At 36.4% G+C, this 26,487-nt stretch overlaps 1 protein-coding gene across 2 annotated transcripts in view; it reads right to left on the minus strand.

Annotated features, from left to right (window-relative positions):
- The window catches only part of LOC128984651 (fibulin-1-like), a 39,514-nt gene that overhangs the window by 449 nt on the left and 12,578 nt on the right, over positions 1-26,487 (minus strand). The window contains exons 5-17 of one of the 2 annotated variants that reach the window (XM_054403986.1): positions 20,359-20,503; positions 19,747-19,856; positions 19,221-19,388; positions 16,907-17,017; positions 15,879-16,040; positions 14,958-15,086; positions 14,324-14,464; positions 12,552-12,749; positions 4,627-4,764; positions 3,263-3,374; positions 2,282-2,421; positions 1,466-1,595; positions 538-733 (exon numbers count right to left, since the gene is read on the minus strand). In XM_054403986.1, the coding sequence (XP_054259961.1) occupies positions 538-733; positions 1,466-1,595; positions 2,282-2,421; positions 3,263-3,374; positions 4,627-4,764; positions 12,552-12,749; positions 14,324-14,464; positions 14,958-15,086; positions 15,879-16,040; positions 16,907-17,017; positions 19,221-19,388; positions 19,747-19,856; positions 20,359-20,503 (1,880 nt within the window). The remainder of the gene's footprint in view (positions 1-537; positions 734-1,465; positions 1,596-2,281; positions 2,422-3,262; positions 3,375-4,626; positions 4,765-12,551; positions 12,750-14,323; positions 14,465-14,957; positions 15,087-15,878; positions 16,041-16,906; positions 17,018-19,220; positions 19,389-19,746; positions 19,857-20,358; positions 20,504-26,487) is intronic. The other variant, XM_054403993.1, reaches the window with a different exon arrangement.

Below are 26,487 nucleotides of genomic sequence, written 5' to 3' on the forward strand. Positions count from 1 at the left end.
CTTAGTAGCAGCAGTAACATACTATAATCATTTAAGCAATCGGTTGGGTGGATAAAAATTTATCCTATTGACCAATTGTAATTGCATTCTGTTAAAACAATAATGATTTTGATAAATGCAATCCTGTTGCCAATTTTAAAAACCGATGTACTTTGATACTAATACAAGGATAAAAAGAGACTTAAAAAGATAATTTCATTAAAAGTTCTTTAGTTTCATAAGATTCTCTCATAAGATTTTAAATCACACTAACAGGTAAATGAAACATCCTACGACCTATTTTTACCAAATGTAAAGTAAACACATTTTTGTGGGCCAAGATTTAAGAACAATATTACTCAATATTTACGTTGATGATCACCTGAGTACTTGATTGTAGGTATTGATAGTTAGTATGTTGTTTAACCTCCAATCAAGAACTCAGGCAATCATCAAGGTAAATATTGAGTAATACTAACAAATTGCTGAGTTAACAATATAAACTTGTATTTAATTTTTGAACTGAATTTAAATTTCAAAACACCATTGACACCTTACCTTATCTAGTTGAAGATCAAAGGCTACATTCGTAGAGGACCACACTGGACCTCGCATCATGAAGAGGTCCAAAGGTCCTTCCGCCCTGGTTGTCAGGTTCGATACCAGAGTGATGAAGTGAAATGTGTAAGTCAGAGGTTTCTCTAAACATTCTGTGTCTCCATCCCGACACGACATTGTTATTCTTTTGCATCGACTAAAATCAACAGAAATGTTCTGTTACATATTTTTTTTTTATTGTGGGTGGCAGCTGACATAGCTAAGGATCTTATAGGCAATAAGAGCTGGAGCTGGCTTCCTGGTTTTCCTGGAGAATTTATTGGTCTAGATAACACATGTGAAACAGTGCTTTAATGGCTTACTAATTTGGATTTAGGTCTATGAAGGAGCACAAAAGTACATCTTTTCTCAATATTTACATTATGTTTTCATTTAAATTATTTGAAGTTAATCTCACTTCCTTGACAGCGCATGTTTCTCACAAGCAACTATTTCTTCCAGTTTTATTTTAAACGTTTTTCATAGATGTAAGTGCCAGACTGCCTGGATTTTGCTGGGAACTATTAAGAAATATAGTTTCAATAATGCCCTTTAAAACCAATTTATCTAGATCTGTTTGAATAAAATATAATTTAGCTCTCGGTAGTTGAGTGGTTTAAGTGCTTGCTTTACAATCAGAAGGTCGTAAGTTCAATCCTGAGAAAAGATAACAGCTTTTTGGTTCGAAACTGGACCCAGCTATACTTGATCATAATGGCTAAACTAAATATTGGCAAAACAGCTGATCTTTGTGATAAAAAAAATTACACAAATTATCCACTCTATCCCTCACTCCTGCATACAAATTCAACTCTCAATACATGCAAAACGCACAGCACTGTCTTTGTAAAATGATTAAGTGATACATTTCTGGTCCTACACAACTTACTTTTTATGCTGTGTATCTTTGATGTACTCCGTAGGACAGGCAGTCGACACACATCTATAAGTTCCTCGCATGTTTAAGCAAATTTCATTGCGGTTAGTGCAATGGTTGCTTCCACTGCATTCATCAATATCTGTGAAAACACGTATATGAGTCAACCATTGATATTCTCAAATACAAATGTATTTAAGATTGTGTTTCATGTAAGTGATTAATTGGTTTTGAAACAATTTTACTTCCTTTTTTTAATATGGTTGATTAATTAAACGTTTTGAAATTAAAGGAGCTTGAAAAATCAGTTTCTTTTTCGTGAAAAGAAATGAACATGCTTTTAAGAAAACAATTTTTCTTTCACAACAAATTAAGAATATAATTTGTTTTAATTAATAAATTATGTGAATATATTTCTGTGATTTATTATTTTTTATTCCAATTACAATAACGTTTGCCATTAATTAGAGGTTTTCACCGCAATAAGGTAGAAGAACACTAGGGATTCAATTAAGATTAGTGTTAGGCAAAAAATGACCCTATTTGAAAGTACAGTGTATCAGTTACTTTACTCGATTCTTCCTATTAAACTTTCATCAAAGTTGGTTCTTAGAATACTTAATCCGTCATGGCCAGATTTGTATGTTCTGGATAGAGCTGATTAATGGGTATAGTGTGATACCATCATTGAAGGTGTTTTGTTTTGAAAACTAGAACATTCAGATATTTAGAAAAATAGTTTGAAGCAAATAAAAACAGTTTCTTTATTTGAGGTGTTTCCACTGAAATCCCTACAATGTGTAAGATTAATGTATTTTGCCGATATACCTTGGCACGAAGCTCCATCTAAGCCTAGACGGTACCCCTGGGGGCATTGACAGGAGTATGATCCTGGTTGGTTGACACAGTAGCCGATACATAATCTCCGATCCTTAAACACCTCACATTCGTTTATATCCACACACGTCCTGTAACATAGAGTATAATGTCATGATGCCGAATGAGAGTTGATTGTTTGGTGCAGATTGTTGTTGTAGATATGACCATACTACATACCACCTGATTATACCATCTAAAATAAGTTAAGACAACTGATTATACAGGATGAAGCTGGCCGTGTATACTTACTTTTACGGGAGTATGTTTTCACCTAGAAACGTGAAATATAATTATTCCCCCTTAAAGTCCATATGATGAATCTATTTAAAATACTTAGAACATGATCCAAGCACAGGGTGTTCCAGAAATGAAGGTCAACGGGGTTCGAATCTCGAAATTTCCCTATGTCAACCTATAACATCGTACATTTTTAGATAGGTCTTGCTTAGAAAAACATTATGGTGAAAACAAACCTCAATTATCCCAATTTGTTTTAAAATGGCGGCCATTAAAAAAAAAACTGCATTACCAAACAATACAGTTTTGTTTTTGTTTTAGGCTTTTGGAAGTAGCATGCATTTTATATGGGAAAATTTAGTTTTTGGTTTATTATTTAAATACTAAAAGAAATAGACAGTAGGTCTAAATTGGAAAATTGTTTATCTTAACAAGACAATTAAAATTATATGCTATTTGACATATGTTGTTATTTGATTTTTTTATTTACAGATTACCAGGGTTACGAATTTTCAATCAGAATGGACAAATTTTTAGCGGTTTCAAAATTAAAGGGGTTTAATTATAAGTCAATACACGAACAATTCGCAAAATTGGCCGCCATTTTAAAACAAATTGAGATATAATTAAGTTATGTTTATAAATAACTTTGTAAATGTACTTCAAAATTCTGTTTTAGAACAGAGATAGTACCTGTTGTCTGTAGATAGAGTGAAGCCGGGTCGACAACTACAGCGGAACGAACCCCATGTGTTGAGGCAGTTGTGGTCACAAAGACCCGGCTGATCCGAACACTCGTCTATGTCTGCCAACAAACAAAAGCGGATTCTATAATATTCTTCAACATCTTATTTTGTATTAAAATTCTCCATAATGACATTTTGTCATACAGTAGTGGAACTACAAGGGATTGAAAGCTATTATAAAGACAGATAGTGAGGAAAATATGGAAGCTTTGATAGAGGTCCTTAATGAAGGGTCTTGTAGATTTATAAAATTAATATTTTTTTCTTTTTAATTTTGTTTAAACCTGCAGTACAGTCTCTATAGTTCAGCCTTAGTCCCTTCAGATGCTAGATTGTACAGTCGGCAAAAAAAGGAATCTGTAAATTGAGTTTCCCATGGCAAGAATCTACTTGTGCGTGTGTTGTTTGGTAAACAAATACAATACAAAATATCTTTTTGTAGTTGCAGTATATGCACATTATGTTATTATTTTTCAATTTATTTAGTTCCATCCTGTTAACATACTGTATGTTAGTTTGTATGAACGTGAGGATACAGTATAATTTATAAAAATATTAAGATAGTCAGTTAAGTTTTTAATGAGTGTGTTACTCTAGAACAAAAATACAACTGCAGTGATGTTTCTCCGCCCATCATATGTATTGAGTAACCTTTATGTTGACATAATATTAACTTCTAGAAAGTAAATGGCAATACAACCATTTTGGTTAGTCTATTTAATTAATATACACAGGTGTAATATGTGAGCTAAATCTATTTAAGAAGTTAGAGAATGGTAATGTAGAATTAGAGCTGGCCTTAGGCAGGTGTGAAAGGTGCAGTCATACACACAGGGCCCCACTCTAGGTGCAAAAAACAGGAAAATGTTATAAAAGGTTTGTGAATTTTATGGTAATTATGTCAAATATAGGAAAGAAAAAGGGGGGAATATTAACACTAATATTATACACTGGGATTTTTGTTAGTTAGTATTGTTGGGATACTACTTTTTTTGGGAGTAAGGGGCCCGCTTTGAATGTTTGTACTGGGCCCCACACTCAATGCCAGCTCTGTGTAGAATACTACTGGTGGATTATCCATAATTTTTTTAGCTCGGCAAAGGTTATGTCCTGAGCTGACCAGGTTGAGAATTTTTTTCTATGTAGAAATTTCAAAAAACAATTACTGATTTATTTTCAAATGGTCCTACAGCTATGATACAGCATCATTCAAATCTGAAATATAATTTAAAAACCCCCGTAGCTTGACTGTAGCTCTTGAAGCACAAACATATTTTACAACTAAAAACTAGCAATCTAGTTGAATCTCACCTACACATCGGTTGGTTTGAGGATTTAGTCGAAAGCCAGGCTCACACGTAGCTTTATTGCTGCAGATATACCCCCCAGCAATGTTCACACATACTTGATTCGGTTTGCAAATGTCATCTCGCTCACATTCGTTTATATCTGAAAAAATCATACATAAAATGTTTCATTGTGATTTGTAGGAAATAGGAGAATTGGTTATTTAAAATAAGTTTCTAAAAACATTAGGAGTGTGACCAACTGTTTGAACTGAATGGGTAAAGGATCAACTTATTAGATTTACTTGAAGTATGACCAGCTGTGGAGGGATCCACCAGCGGTGGGTGGGGTGTGGTCTCACTGTGTGAGATGGCAACAGCTGTTCGGATTGGAGGAGGATAGAAGTACATTTAACTGTTACACCAAGAGAATCCAAAAGAACAACTACTTAGAATTCTTAGAGTATGTAGCTCTTACTTAAATTAAGAGCTAAAGTAGCTGTACATATTTAAGATAAGTAGCTTTCTTAGCTTAAATATGTACAGTATAGTGTTAGGAATCTAGTGTAAGAAAACTCCCATGAAGATGCCGCACTGAGGAACGAAATGTGCGTAGCGTAGAGTACATAGTTCAACCTACAACCTACAAGACCTTCAGGCAAAATAGGTAAATAAATTATTTGTATAACTCTTTTAAACCAACTGCTGCCTGAAATTTAAAAGCAATATTGTTAAAAATATGCAAGTTTCATTTAGTAATACATGCTCCTGCTTATCCTCTTGTCAAATCCTTTTACAAGATTATTAATTCCTATTACAAGTTTACATTAGAACCAAGTTGGATGGAAAAAATATTTCAGGAAACAGAAAAAACTCATTTTATTTAGTGCATAGGAAAATTAATGTTTCATATTGAACTAAAATAGTTGTTATAGTGCTTTCATGATATGAAATTTGGTGTAGATTTGAGTGACAAGAGTAAAAGCACACTGAAACCCTTCTCTTACCACTGTAGATTTAGTTATTTTGTACAGTAATCCCAACAATTAATTGCTGTTGGATTTATTTGATAATGCTAGCATCTAGAGGTGTGACTTCCAGGGAGCAAGCAGGTCTAGTGGTAGAGCGCAGGGCATTGGTACCCGAGGTCCCAGGTTCAAATCCCGCCAATCACCAATGCATTTTATCTATGTGATAATGCCACAAGCCTCTAGGACTAGCATGAAGTAATGTATAAAACAGTTCCGGACTAGAACTAGTGTCCTAGGATGTGAATGTGGGACAAAAAAATAAAAAAGAGGTGTGACTTCTAGTGTTGTTTAGAGCCTTTCCGTCATACCTCCCACACACCATCCAAATTGACACAATCTTTAACATCTTTATACTTTGGCATTCTCAATGGATTGACAACGACCAAGCCACTGTAGATGTCACTTCACACCAATGGCGAAACATCTCTTTTGGATTCAAGATGGCTGCTAGTACAAACAATTCAGTAGTTTGCTCTTCATTTGGACTAGTTTTATAAAGTTTCATTAGTATTTTGTGATTTCTGAGTGTTACTAACTTAACCTACAAGTTACAGTGAGTCATATAACAGCTAGAACTCTATCTTTTCACATTCATACTTACAATCCATCCAGTTTTAGTTTTATTGTGCTTGGATTTGGGGCTGTCTAAGTTTGCCTTCAAATTTAGTCATTTCATGTTGGAACATTATATTAACCGCCAATTTCACATTTGACATTTCATAACCTCAAAATACACTACTGCTGTCAGTGCTGTCTGCAGAATCACATTTCTCAACTGTCAGTTTTTTTTTTCTCCAAGCTAGACTGATAACTCACTCAGCCTAAAGTGTAGTCTCAGTCTGGTCCTCAACCAATATACCTTCAACCAAGAGTTGGCTTACAACCTCCTGCTTGTGCAGTCGGCTCTAAACATAATAGACCTCAATCCTCAACCAAGAGTTGGCTTACGACCTTTTACTTGTGTAGTCAGTTCTCAACATAACAGACCTCTGGTTATAACAGACAACTGGTTAATTGATATTAGGTGATATCAATACTACCAAGATATGCATGAAGCTTATCTGTGCAGTGAGAAACTAACCAAAATTTTATTTTAAAAATATCACAATTATCTTCAGCTCAAGTATTCAGAATGTTCTCTCCCACTAATACAAAGGAATTTAAGGCTGGAAACTTTGTATTTGCTAAGGTTAAAGGATTTCCTTTCTGGCCGGCTAAAATATTAAATGTTGACAATACCTCCTTTAAAACAATTGTTAAATATGAAGTTTTGTTTTTTGGTTCAAATGAAACTACTTTTGTAAATAAAAATGATTTACTTCATTACTATGAAAATAAGTTCAGATACCCTCTTGAATCTGTGGCACAGAAACATAAAAATAATTATAGTGTCGCACTTAAAGAGATTGCCAAAGCATGGGAAGCGGAGAACAAGACAAATAATGGTTCCCCATCGACCCCATCTATGAAATCTGCGAAAACTCCAAGCCAAAGATTGCATCATAACTCAGCTAGTAGAAGTGACAGAAATCAGAAAGTAGAGGTACACACTTCGTCCAGTAAAATCAATACTGTAAATCTGGAAGAAGTATCAGTGAATCCTCCAACAGATAAAAGTGATGTACAAAAATTAAGTGTACTTACTGAAAAATGTATAACACTGGAAAAGGCGCTGATTGAAGAAAGAAAACACAAAACAGATGACTTTCATACTCAAATATTAAAACAAGAGCTAAATAAATTAAAGGAAGAACTTAAAAGCCTTCAGAGGATTATTGATATCCTTCAAGAAGAAAAAAATGAACTTACAACTCAAATAGGCAAAATAACTCAACAAACTCCGAGTAATCTAAACAACAGCTTGAACACCTGCAAAATTACTCAAGAATCTCAAACATGCGTCACTACCACCAAAAGTAACTCCTGGATAACAATTTCTCAAAAAGGAAAACTGAATAAGGCAAAAGAAAGCAATCAAATAACAGAAGTAACTTTGCAGAATAGTTTTGAAGCTTTGACGTCTACGGATTCTGAAACATACCAATTGGACTCGACTGGTATCCCAACAGAGAAATCCACAAATAAGCCGAATCCCATACAGCCAAGTAAGAAGAAATGCATAACGACAAAGGGTCAGGCTAAGAAAATCAAGGCGGCAAACCAAACCTCTCGCCTGGCAATAATTTCTGATAGCCAGGGCCGAGGTCTAGTGCACTGTATTGACTTGGTGGCTCAGGGAAAATTTGATACCTTTGGCTGTACAATGCCAGGAGCTCATTTGGAGGATGTCCTGAGCTCTTCCCTGAATGCAGACATCCTGAAAAACTATAAGGAGACTGACTGGATACTTCTGATGGCAGGCTGTAATAATGTGAAGGCGCATCATTCTATTGATGATAAGGCTGCTATATCAAACAAAATCATTAACTGTTTAACAAGTCTGATAGAAAAATGTAAAAATACTAATCTTATTTTAACCACCCTACCATATCGGTATGATCTTCACAATAGCCACTACCACCACCAGATCATTGCGGAAATTAATAACAATATCAGGGCTTTAGTCTACAAGAACAAAGATGTCAACCTGCTAGATCTATATCTATTGGAAAAGATCAATCACACTCGACATGGCTACCATATAAACAAAAATGGGAAAAGAAAAGTGGCAAACATGATACTGGATATAATTCAAACCAAATGTCAGGCTACCCAAACAGAAAATGACCCAACAGCCATCAAACATATCACCCAAACAGTAAATCTTGGGTGTGGAAAAAAGATCACGATTACTCAACAAGACATGACCAGGGTCATCAACGACCATTGTAACAACAAAGAGGTCGCATTCTCTCACACAATATCTGGTGACTTTGGGAACGATAGGCATATGACAGCTGGGGTAGCTGTTACATTCGCGCGGGAATTTGGCAAACCCACTCTATGGAACTGTGTGTCTGACCATCTGGCATACCAGCAGGTCAAAGATGGAGCTGGAGTATACAGCTTGATAACAAAGCTGGATTACTGGGGGAAGCCCAACCTAAATGATTATGACAGGGCTTTTGGACAGTTCTGCAATGATTTTAAAAGAAAGGGCTACAAATATCTCTACTGCTCTCCCATGGGCTGTATAAGAGATAGAGTAAAAGTAGAACATTTTATAAAAAATGTCATCAAATTCCAAGTGGAGACTAAGGCCCAGATTAAAATTGTTGCATACAACCAAAGATCAGCACGTGTTTTGCGGAACGGCCTGGATCACAACACCTTCATAAAGGAAATGGAGAGGTGCTTGGAGACCTTTTCTTATCTCCAGAGGGAAGAAGATCCACTAACACCAATAGCACCAGGAGAACAAACTTATGCAGATGTTGTTAGCCGCTCTTCACCAGTGAGTCCACATCACCCACCGCTGATTAATCCAGTGAGCAGAGAGCAGATGCCGACATCAGACGTCCCTCTTCGCCTCTCTATGAGTACCACCACTGACCACGGGAGCCTTCACCTACCAGTTACTCCGGAGTCTGACCGGCCATTTGGTGTCATTAGTGGTGAAAAAAGTCAATCTAGTGTGAAAGTGAGTGGCAATGAAGATGATCGGGCAACCAAGGGTAAAGATAGTAGCTTAAGTCATAGTTTTTTAGAAAAACGGTCTCAAGTCAATATCATAGTGTAGCTTCTGGGCAATTGTATACTCCTACTCGATTAAATCTTCTTCAGGTAAATATTCAATGTTTGAGAAATAAGTTACTTGAACTTGAAAGCTTCTGTGAGGAAAATAAAATAGACATAATATGTCTCTCAGAACATTGGCTTACCTCTGAGGAATTACAGGTTTTTACACCACATGGTTACGTTCCCGGTAGTTTTTTTATTAGAAAAAATTTCAAAAACGGAGGTGCAGGAATTTTTGTTAGAGAGGGGATTGAATTCTGTAAATTTGATATGAGTAAATTTAGTTCAGAAATAGACATAGAAATTAGCTGTGTTAAAATAATTAAAGACAATTTGTATGTTATATCATTGTACAGGTCACCTCGTGGCAACATAGATATATTTTTTGAGAAACTTGAATTAGCCGTGAAGAAGGTTTTATCGAGGGGGACCAAAGTTATCGTCTGCGGAGATTTTAACATAGAAATGATAACAACTGATAACAACAACTCAATTTTGTTTTTGAACTTATTAAGATCAATTAATTTATACTGTACTTATTCCTCACCCACCAGAAACAATGCCTGTTTAGACAACATTTTAGTTAACTTCTCCCAAGATCTGTATGAAGTTACCTCAGCTGAGGGTCACTTTGCGGACCATACTCCACTCCTTTTCACTTTAAAATCTAATATTTCATATACCAATAAAAACTGTAAAACATCACAACAAACTTCTTATTACCGATCACAGAATAACAATGTTATCCAGCTATTTACCAATGAATTAATAAAAGAGAAGTGGAGTATGGTCGAAGAGCACAAAAACGGCAAGATAAATGTTAATACACTGTTTGATAGCTTCTTTAAAAGATATGTAGACCTTTGGCATTTTTGTTCACCATTATTAAAATGTAAAAAAAGCAAACCTACAACTAGTAAAAACAAAGTTAACTGGTATACCAATGAGTTAAGAATTGAAAGAGACAAAATGCTGACTTTATTTCAGATTTACAAAGATTTGTCAAGGAGTGGCTCTGAGCAGACCCAATTGGCTTATAACGCTTATCTCACATGTAAAAGAAATTATAGAAAAAACTTAAAACTAACTAAAAAAATAGCTTGTGAGAAATACATTGATAGTGCAAGAAACAAATGCAAAGCTGCTTGGGAGGTCATATCCCAAGAAAGCTGCAAAAGTTCCACCAAAGTCATCCCTCTTGACCCTGAGTGTGTAAATCAATACTTTATAGAATCTGTCAATGAACTGGTGAAAGGCATTCCTGACACTAATGTCAGTATCTGTGATTTAATGGGTACAAGACCTATAGCTCCTAACTCCTTTCACTGGACAAGTGTAAATCTGGTTGAAGTTTCGAAAATTGTTTCAAGCCTATCAAATTCAAAAAGCACTGATTTTTATTGGATATCCAACTATTTACTGAAACAGACAATAAATATAATTAAGGAACCACTTGCTTATATAATAAGTAGATGTTTAGAATCTGGCTATTTTTCAAATATGTTAAAATTGTCTAAAATTACACCGGTTTATAAGAAAGGAGACAGAAATCTTCCACAAAATTATCGTCCTATATCCGTTATTCCAATTTTTTCAAAATTATTTGAAACTGTTATGTACAATCAACTTAGCAACTATTTTGAAATAAACAGACTATTTTCTGAGTCCCAATTTGGTTTTAGACCCGGACATTCTACGATTTCTGCAGTAATGAAAATTGTCAGTAAAGCACTACATGCCTTTGAAAATAAAGAATCAGCCTTCCTATCCCTATTAGATTTAACTAAGGCATTTGATTGTGTACCGCCTATCAATATCCTTACTAAACTTAACTTTTATGGTGTTTCTGGCGACTCCTTGAAATTAATTGAATCATACTTAATGAACCGTAAGCAATATGTAAATATTATGGGTGCTCACTCATCATTGTGTGATGTCTCCTTGGGAGTGCCGCAGGGCTCAGTTCTCGGACCATTTCTCTTTATTGTAATAATAAATGATCTTCCCAAAAATGTAGATGTAAATTCTATTATCTATGCAGATGATTCCACGTTTTTTACTTGTAATAAAAACCTTGACCTCTTGGAGGCCAGAATAACCTCAGCTCAAAACCAAGCACAAGAATGGTTCTCAGCTAACAAACTGCTGTGTAATGAGACTAAAACTCAGAATATTTTGCTCAGTCTTTCACAAAATCAAAACTATCAATCAAAATCAATCATCGATCTAAATCAATCTGTAAAACTGCTGGGAATTCACATAGACTCAAAGCTCACATGGAATGACCATGTTGTAAATTTGTGTAAAAAACTCTCAAGGGTCAATTGTTTGTTTTGGAAACTGAGCTCCATAATCTCTACTGACTATCTGAGGACTGCCTATTTCGGACTCTTTCAGTCTCATATTGCTTATGGTCTCATACTTTGGGGACACTCTGCAAATGTCTCAGATGCCCTGATTCTTCAAAAAAAATTAATTAGAACCATTTGTCAAGCCAGGCCTGGAGATCATAGTAGATGTCTTTTCAAACAATTGAAGATTCCTACAATTATTAACTTGTATATTTATCATGTATTAATATTCACAAAAACAAATCTAAATTCTTTTTTTATTAGACGCGAGGTACACAATCACAATACCAGGAATAAAAACAAACTTGAAATCCCGCAACATAGGTTAACAAAGTTTGGAAATTCTTACATGGTAAATTGTGTTAAATTTTTTAATAAGCTTCCCGATAATGCTCACACCACTCCTCTTAAAGGCTTCAAAACCAAGATGTATCAATGGCTTCTAGACAATCCATTCTTTACTATTAATGAGTTTATGGCCACCAACATAGATAATATATTTTAAGTTTTCAAATTAATTATAAGCATTAACTTTTGTTTGTTTGGATGAGGTTTACCAATTTTATTAATTTAATGTTTATGAAGCTGTTGTTTGGGTACTAGGCTGGAGTTGCAACTTTGGTTTTAGTTTAAATATATTTAGATATTATTGATGATTATTATCGATATTATTGATATTATTTGATGTTATTGACTGTATATATTTATCTTGACCATGCCCATCTCATGTAAAAATGATCAACGGCAATAAATATCTTATGTCTTATGTCTTATGTCTTATCTGGTAGTAAATTTCATCCGACGACTCAGTTAACAAAATAAATCAAGGTATTCAAACACAGTTCAGGCCTTCTTTGTGTAAATATATGTTGTAATCAAGGCTTACCTACCAACACATGTCCTGTCAGGTCCACTATGATAACCTCGTGGACATCTTACACTCGGGGTAGTGTAGCTGTCATACGGCTTGTCTGTCGTTGTTGAACCATAACTTGTGATCTTGTCACAACGGAAGAAGCCAAGGGTATTCCTACATTTGTAGCCAGGACCTAAATGATCACACATGCGGAGAGCACACTCGTCATTATCTGTAACAACACGTATTTGGATTAGTTTTTGTAGAGTGAGAAAATATTAATTAATGAATAATTCTAATGGATGAGTGTAATTCCAAATAGCTTTAGTAATATCCAGCTCAAAGGACCATCAATTTAATGTAGCTCATACAAACTACATTTAAAACTAAAAAGTATATGTTGTAATTCCAAGTGATCTGTATGATTGACTATTTACCGGCAACATTACTTTCATTTGGCAAAATCTTGTTTAATATTTTGAATCCACCAATATGAGTATATACTCAAAATAGAGTGTCTGTTTATTATGACGACTCTTCACAACCCCAGTGATGAAGAAGATACTTTCTAGCCAGTGTGTTGTTGAGACCAGTGCTCGCCTGAAAAGAAACCAGGGGACCATTGTTTATTCCTCAGCATTATGGGGGGCGTTTTGGAGATTATTCCATGAACAGCGAACTGAAATATTCATAGCACTTTTGATTACTTCATTTGCATTGTGTTGATGGGTTTAAAAAAAAGACATCCACGAAGACGGGATTTCACAATACATTATACAAATAAAAATATAAAACATATGCAGGGCTTAGGCTTACCCTTTGGCAACCAGCTCATGCCTTTAACCCTTTCAGTGCTAGGCCAATAATTCATATTTTGTAAGACTTTTTTGTTTGCCTTTTAATTCCATTACCTGTTGATGAATTTTAACTGTCATGTTGTCACTATTTTATTAATTTGGCTAATTTTGAATAATAACACAATAAGAAAATATGTAAGAAAGATAAATCCCGGTACTTGTAGTAAATTTTAAATAAAACTTAGTTTTTGTTGTAATTTTCCTGGTTTCCTACAAATTTTTATGTTCTGATAGCATTATTTGAAACCAAAATCTCATAAAATCAAAAGACATATAGTTTACAATGTAATATTGAATTTAACCTTGATTTAGTTGGACGAGGTTATCGTAATATAGCCATTTTAGAGAAACTAATGTTTTGCAGCAAAGTCTCAGGAACACATTTATGATCACTGTTGTGTTTAAACTAAAAGATTTCATCTAAATAGTCCGTGACTAACTGGTGCTGCTATCTAGTAACGCATTGAACAACCATCTGTAGCACTATCTGTTCGCAATCGGTGGCGTCAGCTTAAATACCGGTTTTCGACTCCTCAGTCTTCAAGCACAGATAGCCGAGAAGGCTAGGGCGTGTGTCACTTCGTCTGCTCGGGTTCAAATCCCGTCCTGTGTGGCAAATAATTGGTGACCTGTGTGTTTGTAGCGATATACTACAACCACTGGGGCATAGTGAGGTGTTCATAATCCTTGGTTTAGACATACACCTCAAAATCATCGGATTGGGCGAATCTTTTAGCTAAGTGGTTGTTAGTGTATCCTATGAACATGCAGGTCACCAATGGCCGTTTTGCTATTTTTTTTTAAATAACCTTCCTCTCTATATCCCTTAGAGATTTTTTAAAACAACGATATATATCGTTTCATAGCACTGAAAGGGTTAATTGTTCTGCACAACTTTGGACTGTTCGTGTTATAAAAATTTATGTGTGATAAATCAATTGAAACTGACCTTCACACAAGCCTGTTTGAGCGTTTAATGTGTATCCCGTCCCACAGTTAGTGTATCGAACACATTGGAATGATCCGATAGTGTTGTCGCATCGCTGGGTTGGCAAACAGTTGTGTAGGTCTACTTGGCATTCATTGATATCTGGATCAGAAAAAATCTATGTTAAACCATTCATTCATGTATCTTGGACATTGCATGAACACTTCTTATCCTATTGTAAAATAAAAATATGAAACCTTTTGATGTCTGCTTTAAATTTTGTCAAGCTTAGTTGACACATTTTATAAACAAATAATTGTTTGTTCATTGTAATGATTTTGAAGTTGTTCGAATAACATACAATTAAAATTAATAAATAGTTAACATTAAAACACACTAACATAAAAAGAAGAACCAACGCTTCTAAAATCACTAACAATAACTCTATAAACTTGGTCTTCAGGGTCCAGCCTTGTCACAGACATGAACTTATCATTAAAGGCTGACGTTACATATTGACATCAGCTAACCAGCTGTTTGAGTGGCCTATTCAACTATGTTCTATTTGAAATTTGAATAAAAAGGTCCACCCATATGGATGTGATTTTTGCTGCATTATCCAAAACTAAAAGTATGATTACAAACAAAGACTTACCAACACAGGCTTGAGTGATGGAGTCCAACTGAAAGCCAGACTTGCATTGACACTGGTAACTTCCAACAGTGTTCTCACACAGCTGATTGCTGTCACAGGCACTATCCTGCTCAACACATTCATCTATATCTGTCCAACAAAATAAACAACTTTTATTTTCTTGACTGATGAGTTTTTTGTCAATTTACTCCTAATAGGGATGAAAGGATGGTGTGGAAATACATGGAAAAGAGTTCACTGAAAAATCAAAAATTTTTCTATATTCAGTAGACTCCCTCTTATCCGGACACCTTTTAACCGGACTACACTCGGGGGAAATGACATCTCTTTAACCAGACAATTTTTATCAGCACATTGGTTTAACGGGACTAGATTGGCAGGTAAGTGGGCAGTACTGTTCTCGTGGGAAAGATTTGAGACCAGTGACCACGTGTCTAAATACAATGCTCTCCTAAATTTAGGTTGAATATCACAGTTAACAGACCGTTTTAACGAGTTTTTGGGTACGTCGGTACAACCAGGAAAAACGTTATCTGGACTGGCCTCTGTCCCGAGGACTACGGATAAGAAGGAGTCTACTGTAATGTGAAATTTATAGATGTGAGCATACAAAATAATATATATATATCTGAATGTTTGTTATGCATTAAAACCCATCCATTTGACCGCTATGAAATCTTTGAAAATTGTTCTGTACATGCTTTGGAAGGTTCATGTATTTTTCCCGACCTTAACTCTTAAAATCATATACGATTCTCCCCCTAGGGGATGGCCTTTTTCCTCATAACCCTGACACAAGATACTAGTGTGCACCTTCTGAACAAAAATACTGGGGAATCCCTTGAGGGATTCTATTGAGCTGTTGGTGAATGCTTGGCAAGTTAGGTAGGTGCTAACCTCGCTCTGCTATGGTAGCCTTACCTATACAGTTGCGGTAGTTCTCGCTGTAGTGGTAGCCCGGTTGGCAAGCTGGTGGAGTGAAGGTGTCGGTCTGCTTCTGACTGCAGCGGTATCCTCCAGGCATGTTGACGCACGTTTCACCAGAGTTGCATACGTGCAAATCTGCATCACACTCGTCCACATCTGTAAACATTGTGATTATTGTGTAGGTATATTTAATAGTTTTGTTTGCCGTTGTTAATGTAATAGGTTTGGCCTTGTTTCATTTCCTAAACATTAGAGAATGGACTTTTGAAAGTGCTAAAGAAAGTGGTTGTTGTAAATTAGAAGATTTTAATTATTTATAGACTCAAGATACAATGAGATAAGATGAACAGAACCCGAGGAGTTTAACGTAAGAGACTAGTTGGTCAACTAGATTGATCACCAGTTGTAGATAGGATCTGGGTAAGCTTAGACGACTGCCCCTCTGTTCTCATCTTTGGCCTATTATTTATTCAGTTTGTTTATTTAACTTGGTTGAATTAATGCTATTTTACAGTTGCTTCAGTGTTTAGTAGTTTACGTAGAATACATGTCCACAATTTAACAACAAGGCACTAAATAACTTCTTTAATACAAATTTTATTAAATTTATACTAATGAATGATGATTTAAAAAAGGATGTGAAATGAATACATACCACAATTTAGAAAAATCAATCATATCAAGCTTTAAAATGTTATAGTTTGTTCTTTTACACCTTGTTCAGCAGAGGTGAGGATATAGAAAATTCATTTTTTGTACCAGGAAATACACATTGTAACTTGTTGAGATTATTAAAGGTTTGTTTGATGGGAAAGGCAGGATAAGAAGGATTTTAAAACACTATTTTGTGATAATCCACAACTCTGGAGCTAAACCATGCAATTTAAACACCTTAACACCGTTTGTCATAGTTTTATAACTACATGTTTAAATGATTAGAAATTATGACCCTTGGAAAATCTATACATTTCCCACTCTATTTGTAAATTCTAATATGATTTTATAAATTTAACATATTTTACCTTGGCACAGTTGCGTGGCAGAGTTAAAAATGTATCCGAAGGGGCATCTATCATCTCCTTTACTAGAAATACTATTATTCGATTCCCTTGCATCTGTGAACCTGTTATAATCTGTAAAACATAAGTCAACTTTAAAATTTTTGGTGAAAACATGGGCTTCAAACTCAAACCCTATCAGTCTGCACCAAAACCAACTTAATTAAGGTTTAATTATTTTGACATCAATGATGTGGGATTGCCCCTGAAGTGGTTGGACACTAATAGAGTGGTTTTAAATACCTTCAGTCACCAGTTCAAATTACGTCGGCTGTTGCGACCTAGGTTTCGGCACAAAGTTGTACCATCATCAGGCGGGCCAGTTTTGAAATCTTCTGTCCAATGAATGGTTTGGTTAAAACTACTAACAGTCCACGACGTGGGACACAAACACGCACACGAACAAATATATTTAACAGAAATGCATATATGTGTTCGGCCTACAACAGTTTTGAATTTGACATCTTTAGAAGGCCTACTACAACCTCCCAGACGGAGACGATACACTCATACCATCCCCAAAACCATAAAACAGCTGCTTATAATAGCATGGTTCATTGCCTCCTAACAGTGACATTATCACCTACAAACAACGATAAAGAATTAAGCACTATAAAATATATTGCGACCTCCAATGGGTCATATAGATGGTAAGTAAGATGTAAGATAAAAGAGTAAGATTTAAGATAAGTAAGTAGTAAGTGAAAGTAAGATGGTTAATATGCTGATTAAAAAATATCTAAACTCGAACCAACAGACCCTTAAGTACATTCCAATTGAATATGGTCACAGACTACACAAACTATTAAATAAGGAAATTAAAACATACAATTTACTACCCGCTCCTAGAATCTCAAATAAATTAGAACACCTTCTAACTGTGGAAAAACCTTCCAATGAAAGTGAGAAACTGGAAAAAAAACTGGGGTATACAAGTTAAAATGTGGTGATTGTGAATGATATTATATCAATCGGCCAAACAGGTCGGCCCTTTGCAACTCGATTGAAGGAACACAAACCAAACCCTCGTTTAACCCAACAAAAATCTACATTCGCCCAACATATAATTGAGAATGACCATAGAATGGGAAAATTGAATGAAAATGTTTCTATTCTCAGCTATTGTAAGAAAGGATTTTTATTAGACACGTAAGAAGAGTTTCACATTTACAAAACGTTAAAAGAAGATGCCAATAACCTACTGAACGACCAAATCCACTACAGCTCCAATTTATTTAGTTTTTAACAAAATAATAATAATAGAAACCCAAGAGACACTGACACATCCTATTAGATAAGGATCAATACAATACCGAGGACAAAGGTCAAATAGACCACTTGAACAATCTAGTTAGTTGTGGCTTGGATGTCAACCGTCGCGGCCGGTGAACCTACAAAAATGTTGTTTTTCTGTAAATACCGCCACCAGTATTATTCGTTAAATGAATATGTGTTTGTGTGCGTGTTTGTGTTGTATGTTGGGAACTGTTAGAAGTTTCAACCAAACGACGTTCATTGGACAGAAGATTTCAAAACTGGCCCGCCTGATGATGGTACAACTACGTGCCAAAACCTAGGTCGCAACAGCCGACTTAATTTGAACTGGTGACTGAAGGTATTTAAAACCATCTATTAGTCAATTAAGGTAACAGAGACAGTAAAAGTGTTAACCAGGTAATATTTAAGTTGTCAGTTTGGTCCTAAGGTTGAGAATGATAAATATATAAAAGCTAGACCAAGCCGTGAAGGTTAAAACTAAATTGCGTATTTTTTTATGGTAATAGTAGCAGTTGATTTAAGACAGTAACAAAACTAGCCTCTCATTAATTCTACACCAAGCTTCAACTTCATCAAACCTATAAACATGACATAGTGTTGTCACTCAAGCCATAATAATCTTGAATTTTTAACAGAAGTAATATTACTAATATTCAATTCAACATTTAATTTATGCAGGCTGTCCATAAATGAAGTCCTTCATCAAAATCCCCTTGTTGTCAAGTAAATCTACTATTTTAGCTGGTACCTCAAGTTGAACTTCCTGGGCACTCTTGAACTAAAGACACATTTCTGTTCACAACTCAAACTTTCTTTATTTGAAAATGTTGTATCAGTGAAACTGAAATATCCTAACAATTGTATATAGTTAATATGGTGTTTCTATGACAGGGTAGGCTCTTTCTCATGCAGGTAAGCCTGCTATCCCAAGCACAACCCTGAAAACCTAAATTGTTATTTCGCCACTCAAAATAAAGCTTGAACGAAACCTAATGGTTACCTGGAAACGGTGTAACATTCACAGTGGAAGGTTGGTGTGGCTGAGTTGACAAACCAGATGTGTTGGTGGTAGAGGTAGGCAGCTGTTTACAAGCGAATGTTCCAAGCTCATTCTGACATTCCTGGTCTTGTGAACAGTCATGCTGGTCTAGAGCACACTCATCAATGTCTGTAAACACATATTATGTTGTAACTTGTAGATTTTAAGAAAAAGAACCAGATTTGTATGGAGTTTTGTCACATAAAATATTTTTTTAAATTTTTTATGGTGTTGGTTCTTAAATGTTTCAATTATTAATTGGACTTTTCTAACGTTTCTTATGTTTAAAACTACGCAACGTTTCTGGAGGTGGATCAACTCCTCTCATTATCAAGTGGTATTGACTAGATCTACATTAACGCCCCTCAAAAGGTGACCAGTCAAAACTGCTTACTGCAAACAACTATTTACAACACATACTGGTTGCAACTGGTTACAACAACTTAATATTGATTACTCTCAGTTTAGGTTAAATATGAAATCTTACCAATACAAGACTTATTGTCCGTGTCAAGTTGGAACCCACTGTGGCAGGAACACTCTATGGCAATGCCAGTGTCCGTGCAGTGTTGCTGGCATGGGTTGTTTACCTCACATCTAAATCAAACACATATTTTTCAGATTTTTTGTTAAAGGTAAACAAAAGCAGAATTGACCTTTTCGGAAACAAAACCCTGTCAACAAGAGATCTGAAGTGGTTGATATTAATTTTACCCTCTAGGCTGCATTAGGTGACAGTAGTGCTATTGCAGCTTCTTGTAAATTTTAAACTACACTACCCTTGGTTATAAAGATTTTCTGAACCCTAAACTTAAGGAGATTAGAAATTATTGAGGAAAGGTTTTGCAAGAAATGACTTGTCAGCTTTGCTGTCTGAAATCCAGAGTTCAATGTCAATTATGTTAAATGTCAATTTATGAGTATTTTGTAAAGTGAAAGTAAATTCAAGTAACAGATAAAGTCATATGTGATGTTTACTCATCATTTCAATTTATGTGTATGAAAAGTTAAATGATATAATGTGTATGTCTATAACGGATAGCTTACTCTGTAACCCCAGATTACTGTTAACAGTCGGACAATATTAGGGAGAACTGACCTGTTAACAGCCTTGGCCTGTTGGCAAGACTTCCTGTCACCCATCAGAGTAAACCCTGGTTCACAGTCGCAACGGTAAGATCCTGCTCCTGTAGGGATGCAGATGTGGGCACACAACTCTCCCTTCAGCAACTCACATATGTTCTCTGGGTAAATAATAACACGTAAGTATGCAAGATACTGACACATAATTTCTATATTTAAGTTCAAGCCAACATAATCTACAAAAATAATCGTCCTATAGCAATATCAACTATTCTATCAATACTACTAGTGTAATTCTGGAATTAGAATATGTATACTGCATATTTCTCCCACATTTGTCACTGTTGTACTGACAGTGCTATTATTGTTTATGTTGTGAATCCCACAATGCAGCTTATCAAACGTGTATGGAATGTGTAAACACCTTGAGAGAGAACAAAACTCACCAAGGGCGTTGTCTAACTTGGGACTTTGGGGAACCGTTTATAGGTAACAGTACTTCAAAGAAGGACGATGTAAATCATAATAATTTTTTTTGTATGTAGCCACTTCAAGAAATAAATAGGAATCATTCTTTATTTTTTCTAAGGAAAGGCTTTAGACCAGGATTTTATAAACTCTCTTCACTCTCTCTACACTTGACAAAGTCTCCAGGGAACAAAATGTTGTGTCTTCAGAGTCTCCATTTTCTTTGGCCTGCCTGTACCTGTTTGTGGAATGTATCCAGCTAAGCAAGGGGTGAGCCGGTACGGTACAATGGTGAACTGTACTGTAAAAAGTAGTGGCAGTGACCAGGATCTGAACCCACAACATCACTGCCTCGGGTCCAAAGTTTGTGACGCTATCAACTGACCCACTGACTCACCTCAAAGTAGCCAATAGGCAGTCTAGAGAGTTGTAAGGGGCTAAAATAATGGTACAATTTTTTTTATTAAATATCAACAATAGACGAAATATAGACAAGCAAGACAAGTATATTCAGGTTCCTACGATTTGAATTTCCCGCTTCCTTGACATGCACGTGCACCTCGCGCATGCTCTAGTTTCCCACGCTTTCGCTTGCCTGTCGCGCATGCACACGACGGTCTCGCTACTCAGAGAGTCCGAGACGACTCTAGGACACTTCACTTCCAGACTCGATGAGACCCGACTAGTCGATCTTCAACTTCAAATAAGGTAGGAGAACGTCTCCAATTCTATTTCTAGTACTTGCATTGACATTTATTTCATCCGTATTATTGCTTGATTTAACTTAACGTTGATTGCTTTGCTTTACCTTTTGTAAATAATTTGGAAATTATAATCCCGTAGCACTTTGCTTGGTTTGAGCTTGAATCACATATTTATAGTATTATTGCATTTAGTCACTAGTTGACGTATAAATTGTCATTGCTTTGTAAATTGCTTGATCTATAATTAGCAGATTATTTACCACGCTAATTTGTATATTTGCCTTGCCCATATTGATTATACAATCGTACTTTATCTACCTTGCTTGTACATTCTATGCGTGTATCTCAATCTGTATGCACCTAGCCCCATTCTACCTGCTTTACTCCGTTGTTTAAACCTATCTAACCATCCTAAGACCATTTCCATAAATCCTGGGAGCTGTGATAGCCTAAAGTAGGTAGAGTATAAATGTGCTAATATTAATAAGATTATCGTACCATTATTGATTCCCTTGGTTAAATGGTTGAATCTTATGTTGTACTGAACCATTAATCCTTGGCTTTTACACCTAAGTTCCTTGGATTAATTCCTTTACTTACTTGTTATATAATATTACCGCAAACCGTTCTACCATTAATCCTTGGCTTTTACACCTTAATTCCTTGGATTAATACCTTTACAGCCTTGATATATAATATTACCGCAAACCGTTCAACCATCAATCCTTGGCTTTTACACCTTAGTTCCTTGGATTAATACCTTTACATCCTTGATATAAAATATTACCGCAAACCGTTCTACCACTAATCCTTGGCTTTTACACCTTAATTCCTTCAATTAAGACCTTTACATCCTTGAGATACAATATTACCACCAACCGTTCTACCATTAATCCTTGGCTTTTACACCTTAGTTCCTTGGATTAATACCTTTACTTCCTTGATATATAATATTACCGCAAACCACTTTTACCATTTATCCTTGGCTTTTACACCTTAATTCCTTGGAATAATATTACCCCAAACCGTCTAACCATTAATCCTTAATAATTAATTAATTAATTATCGAGAATCTTGTACCTAAACTCAAGGATTATTTATTCTAACTATCAACATCATTATGGGACTTCTATCACTGTTTTTTCGACTATGGATGTTCTTGCTGACGCCATTCTACGTATATCCACCAAATTCGGTAAAGGGAGGTAAGGAGACTGATCCAAAGGATAAAGAGTTAAGCCCTAAAACAGCTACAGAGACATCTACTACGTCATCTGGTGGGGTATACACCTCCACAACATCGACAACATCAACTGTGGATACGAGTCACCTCTCAACAAGCTACGCAGGAGCCATTAAGAGAAATACACCACAAACACTTGGGATTCCAACAACAACTACTGCTCCATCTTCAACAGAGGCGGATCCGCGAGTTGGCTGGATATACAAACTTCATAAGGAACAGTTGGTGAACGAACTGGACAACGTTGGATTACCATCAGAAGGAACTGTTGTTGAGCTAAGAAGACGACTCGTTACCTATACACGGATTCAAGGGATTGGCATCAAATTGGCAAGGCAAATTGAAAATTGTAGTTGCAAATCCAGCGGATCTGGTCAGTCTTCTCAATCAGACTGCAATTCTAGGATCACTGATATCATCAAACAGCAGCACGTTTAGGCTCTTCTTACACAATTTGTGTGGGCGACCGTCTATCTGGCGATCGTGAGGGTTCCCACAGCATATAGCTTTCGTGGTTGATAGCTGCAATTAAGATCAGCATCTGCCCTACGTCAAAAACCCGGTTACGCATTATTGTGAGGGGATATGACTAGCGCTTCATTACAGGTTAATCTTTTAGAAGGTAAATGGGACGAATCCCTTGCCAATTTTCAATTACATTCATTTGAATGTTCTTTCAAATTACAAAACCAAAATCTCAACCTCTCCGAGTATTGGGATCATCACACCTACCGTCTCGGGTGTGTACGATCCATGTTCGTGTGTGGTTTGTAGATTCGAAATTTGATTGAGCCTGCGCTATGTCAAATACGACTAATCCATCTTTCAGGATTAGAAGTGTGCTCTGTTGTTTCGACTTTGTTTTAGTCTCTTCAGTCATGGATAGGTCCGAAGACCACCATGAGACAACAGTAAGTGTGATTTGCGTGGAACGTGTTCATTACGAGATTCCAGCATTCACTGGGCAGTACAAGCGTTCGACTCGCTTTTACAAACTCTGTGTGACAGTGGAAGAATTTAGCAATCCACAATGTCAAGAGTGCCCTACTTTTCAAGATTTCACAGAGACTATGTACTGTATGTATTACTAGTAGTATGTATGTAGTACTGTATGTATGTACTGTATGTATGTATGTATTAATTAATTATACCTCAATTAAGTTTAAAATGACTTTGATTAGTCATATTGAAATTCAGAAATGTCTACTAGAGACAGCTGAAGTTGGGTTCCAGATTCCAGGAACCAATCAGCAAGCGATGACAGATTTCAGTCATCAAAAGGCACTGGATGTGAAAACAAATAAACATCAAAATTTACCCCACTATCCGTTAGGCGACAACAGCCAGCCATTTCTTGGCACCATTGCCAACCAGCCACCTATTATGTCGGTCCAAGAAGATTGTAGTGGATTAAACCGTCACCGAAATCTAGATATACTAAAGGAAATGTTGGGTCTTCCCCCTATGGCTACTGTCAGCCATTTTCCAAATGATACAACCCTTCTCAAACTTCAACCAGTCCACGGACTGGCGGACATCCTTAACAATCGCATTGTTTCACAGGCAGAGAGCCAAACCCAAATCCACCCTTGAATTTATGGTTTATGGATGTTAGACAAAACCCGAATGAAATAGCAAGCACGTGTAACACCGTTCGTAAAAGGAATCTAAAGTTCGACGGAGGAAAGGATGCCGTTTCGTTCTCAGAAAGATTAGACCAATTGGTCGCTGCCTATGGGATCAAACAAGATTTATTACTACGATCAATGCCAGAACTTCTAAAGGGCCAAGCCATACTTTGGTATCGAAACAACAAAGATTTTTGGACTAATTACGAGGACTTTTTGTCATACTTCAAGATGCAATTCTTCCCACCTGAGTATGGACGAAATCTAATTCAGGAAATTATGAACAGAACTCAAGGCGAGACTGAAAGTTTTCATAACTACGTCACTGCACTGTTTACCCTAATGCGTAGGAAAGGAGGCTATACTGCAGAGGAGCAAATGGATAAGATATACACAGAAATGGGTCCAGATTACAAACTAACAATTCACCGAGACCAATTTACCTCTGTAGGAGCCGCAATCAAGTTAGCTGAACACTACGAATCCTATTTAAGGGAAAACAAAACTATAGAGCTCCCCTAAATCCAGCGCAATCGTTGCCAGAAACTGCCTACTACCAGACCAAAGATAGGACACATACATCAATTGTTCGTGATAATTGCACGCCAAGACCAGAGCCTCCTCACGCTACGACTAGAAATTGGAAATCACCGAGCCAAGATAAAACTTCACGATTCGCCACTGGAACCATTGATAGACCCTCGAACAACATATATTTCTACGAACGGAAAGTGCCACTCACACCAACATATCCGAATGCTAATAGTAGCAATATGATAGAACCGAAGTCGCCTAATTATCCACAAACCCAAGAAGCATCATCAAACCTATTCTAATCTAATAGTTATAGTTATAGTGTTTCTAATAGTTATGTGCTTATAGTGATGGAAAATGTCCGCAATAAACCTTTGAACAACATTAACTCACCATCACCAACAATGAACTTCAAACAAAGAAACCTATTCTGTTGGAACTGCGAGAATAGCGGACACAAGTACCACGAATGTAAAGAACCACGTGTTATCAGATGTTTGTACTGTAAAAAGGAAGGCATACGTACGATCCATTGTGATTGTAAGAAGGGAAACATCAAGTGGGTCCGGAGAGAAGGAGGGACTCTGGCCTTCGACCCATCACGGCCCTCCACATGTCTATCACAGAGCCATCAATTAATAAGAGAGAAGTAGTGAATCATAGCAACCATGAAGTATCTTTCGTAAAAGGTATAAAAGCTGGAACACGCGTCAGAAAAAGTATTTATCCTCAAACCCCAACAGGAGTGCATACAATACACCCAGTACACATCACCATAGCTACTGATCGACACTTGACCAAAACCGAGGAAGCGGAGAACGGAAGATAACTCTATATCTAATTCGTACGACAGAAGAAAGCAGCAAGTTCTTAAACAACCCGGGAAGTATAAAGACTACGTAGTTCTAAAGGGTAGACTTCTACGAAGAATCCCCAATCGAGGCAACCGGATTATAGACCAAAAGACTCTGTGGAAGGCTTGCGTCCCGTAAAGCCAAATATCAGATGTCTTGACCGAATGTCACGATACACCGATTTCAGGCCATCTGGGCATTAATAAGACGATTAAACGAGTTTCAGACCGATACTACTAGCCGAGGTGGAGGAATAGACATAAAGAATTATGTCAGAGCGTGCGACTCTTGCCAACGTCATAAGGTTGAACAAAAACCTCCCTTTGGACAAATGTTTTTCCGACAACCTAAAGGACCGTGGGTGACGGTTACATCCGATATAATGGGACCAATGCAGCGATCAAGGCGTGGAAACAAATACATTCTGCTGTTCCAAAACACATTTACGAAATGGGTTGAAATAGTAGGAATGAAGAATGCCACAGCCAAGACGGTATCCCAGCACTTTACTGATCTTATTCTTCTTAGATATGGTGTCCCCAAAGTTATCATAACAGATAATGGGACACAATACACGTCTAAGATCTCAGGTCACCAAGGATTGGAACATCCGCCATCAATTCACCGCACCTTAGTCCTCAGTCTAATCCTGCAGAACGCCCGAACCATGTCATTAAAACTATGATATCACAGTTCGTAAACTCCGACCATCGA

Source organism: Macrosteles quadrilineatus, unplaced genomic scaffold, assembly GCF_028750875.1.
Source record: "Macrosteles quadrilineatus isolate MER2022 unplaced genomic scaffold, UCM_ALF_1.0 Scaffold_1__1_contigs__length_201487025, whole genome shotgun sequence".
NCBI lineage: Eukaryota > Metazoa > Arthropoda > Insecta > Hemiptera > Cicadellidae > Macrosteles > Macrosteles quadrilineatus.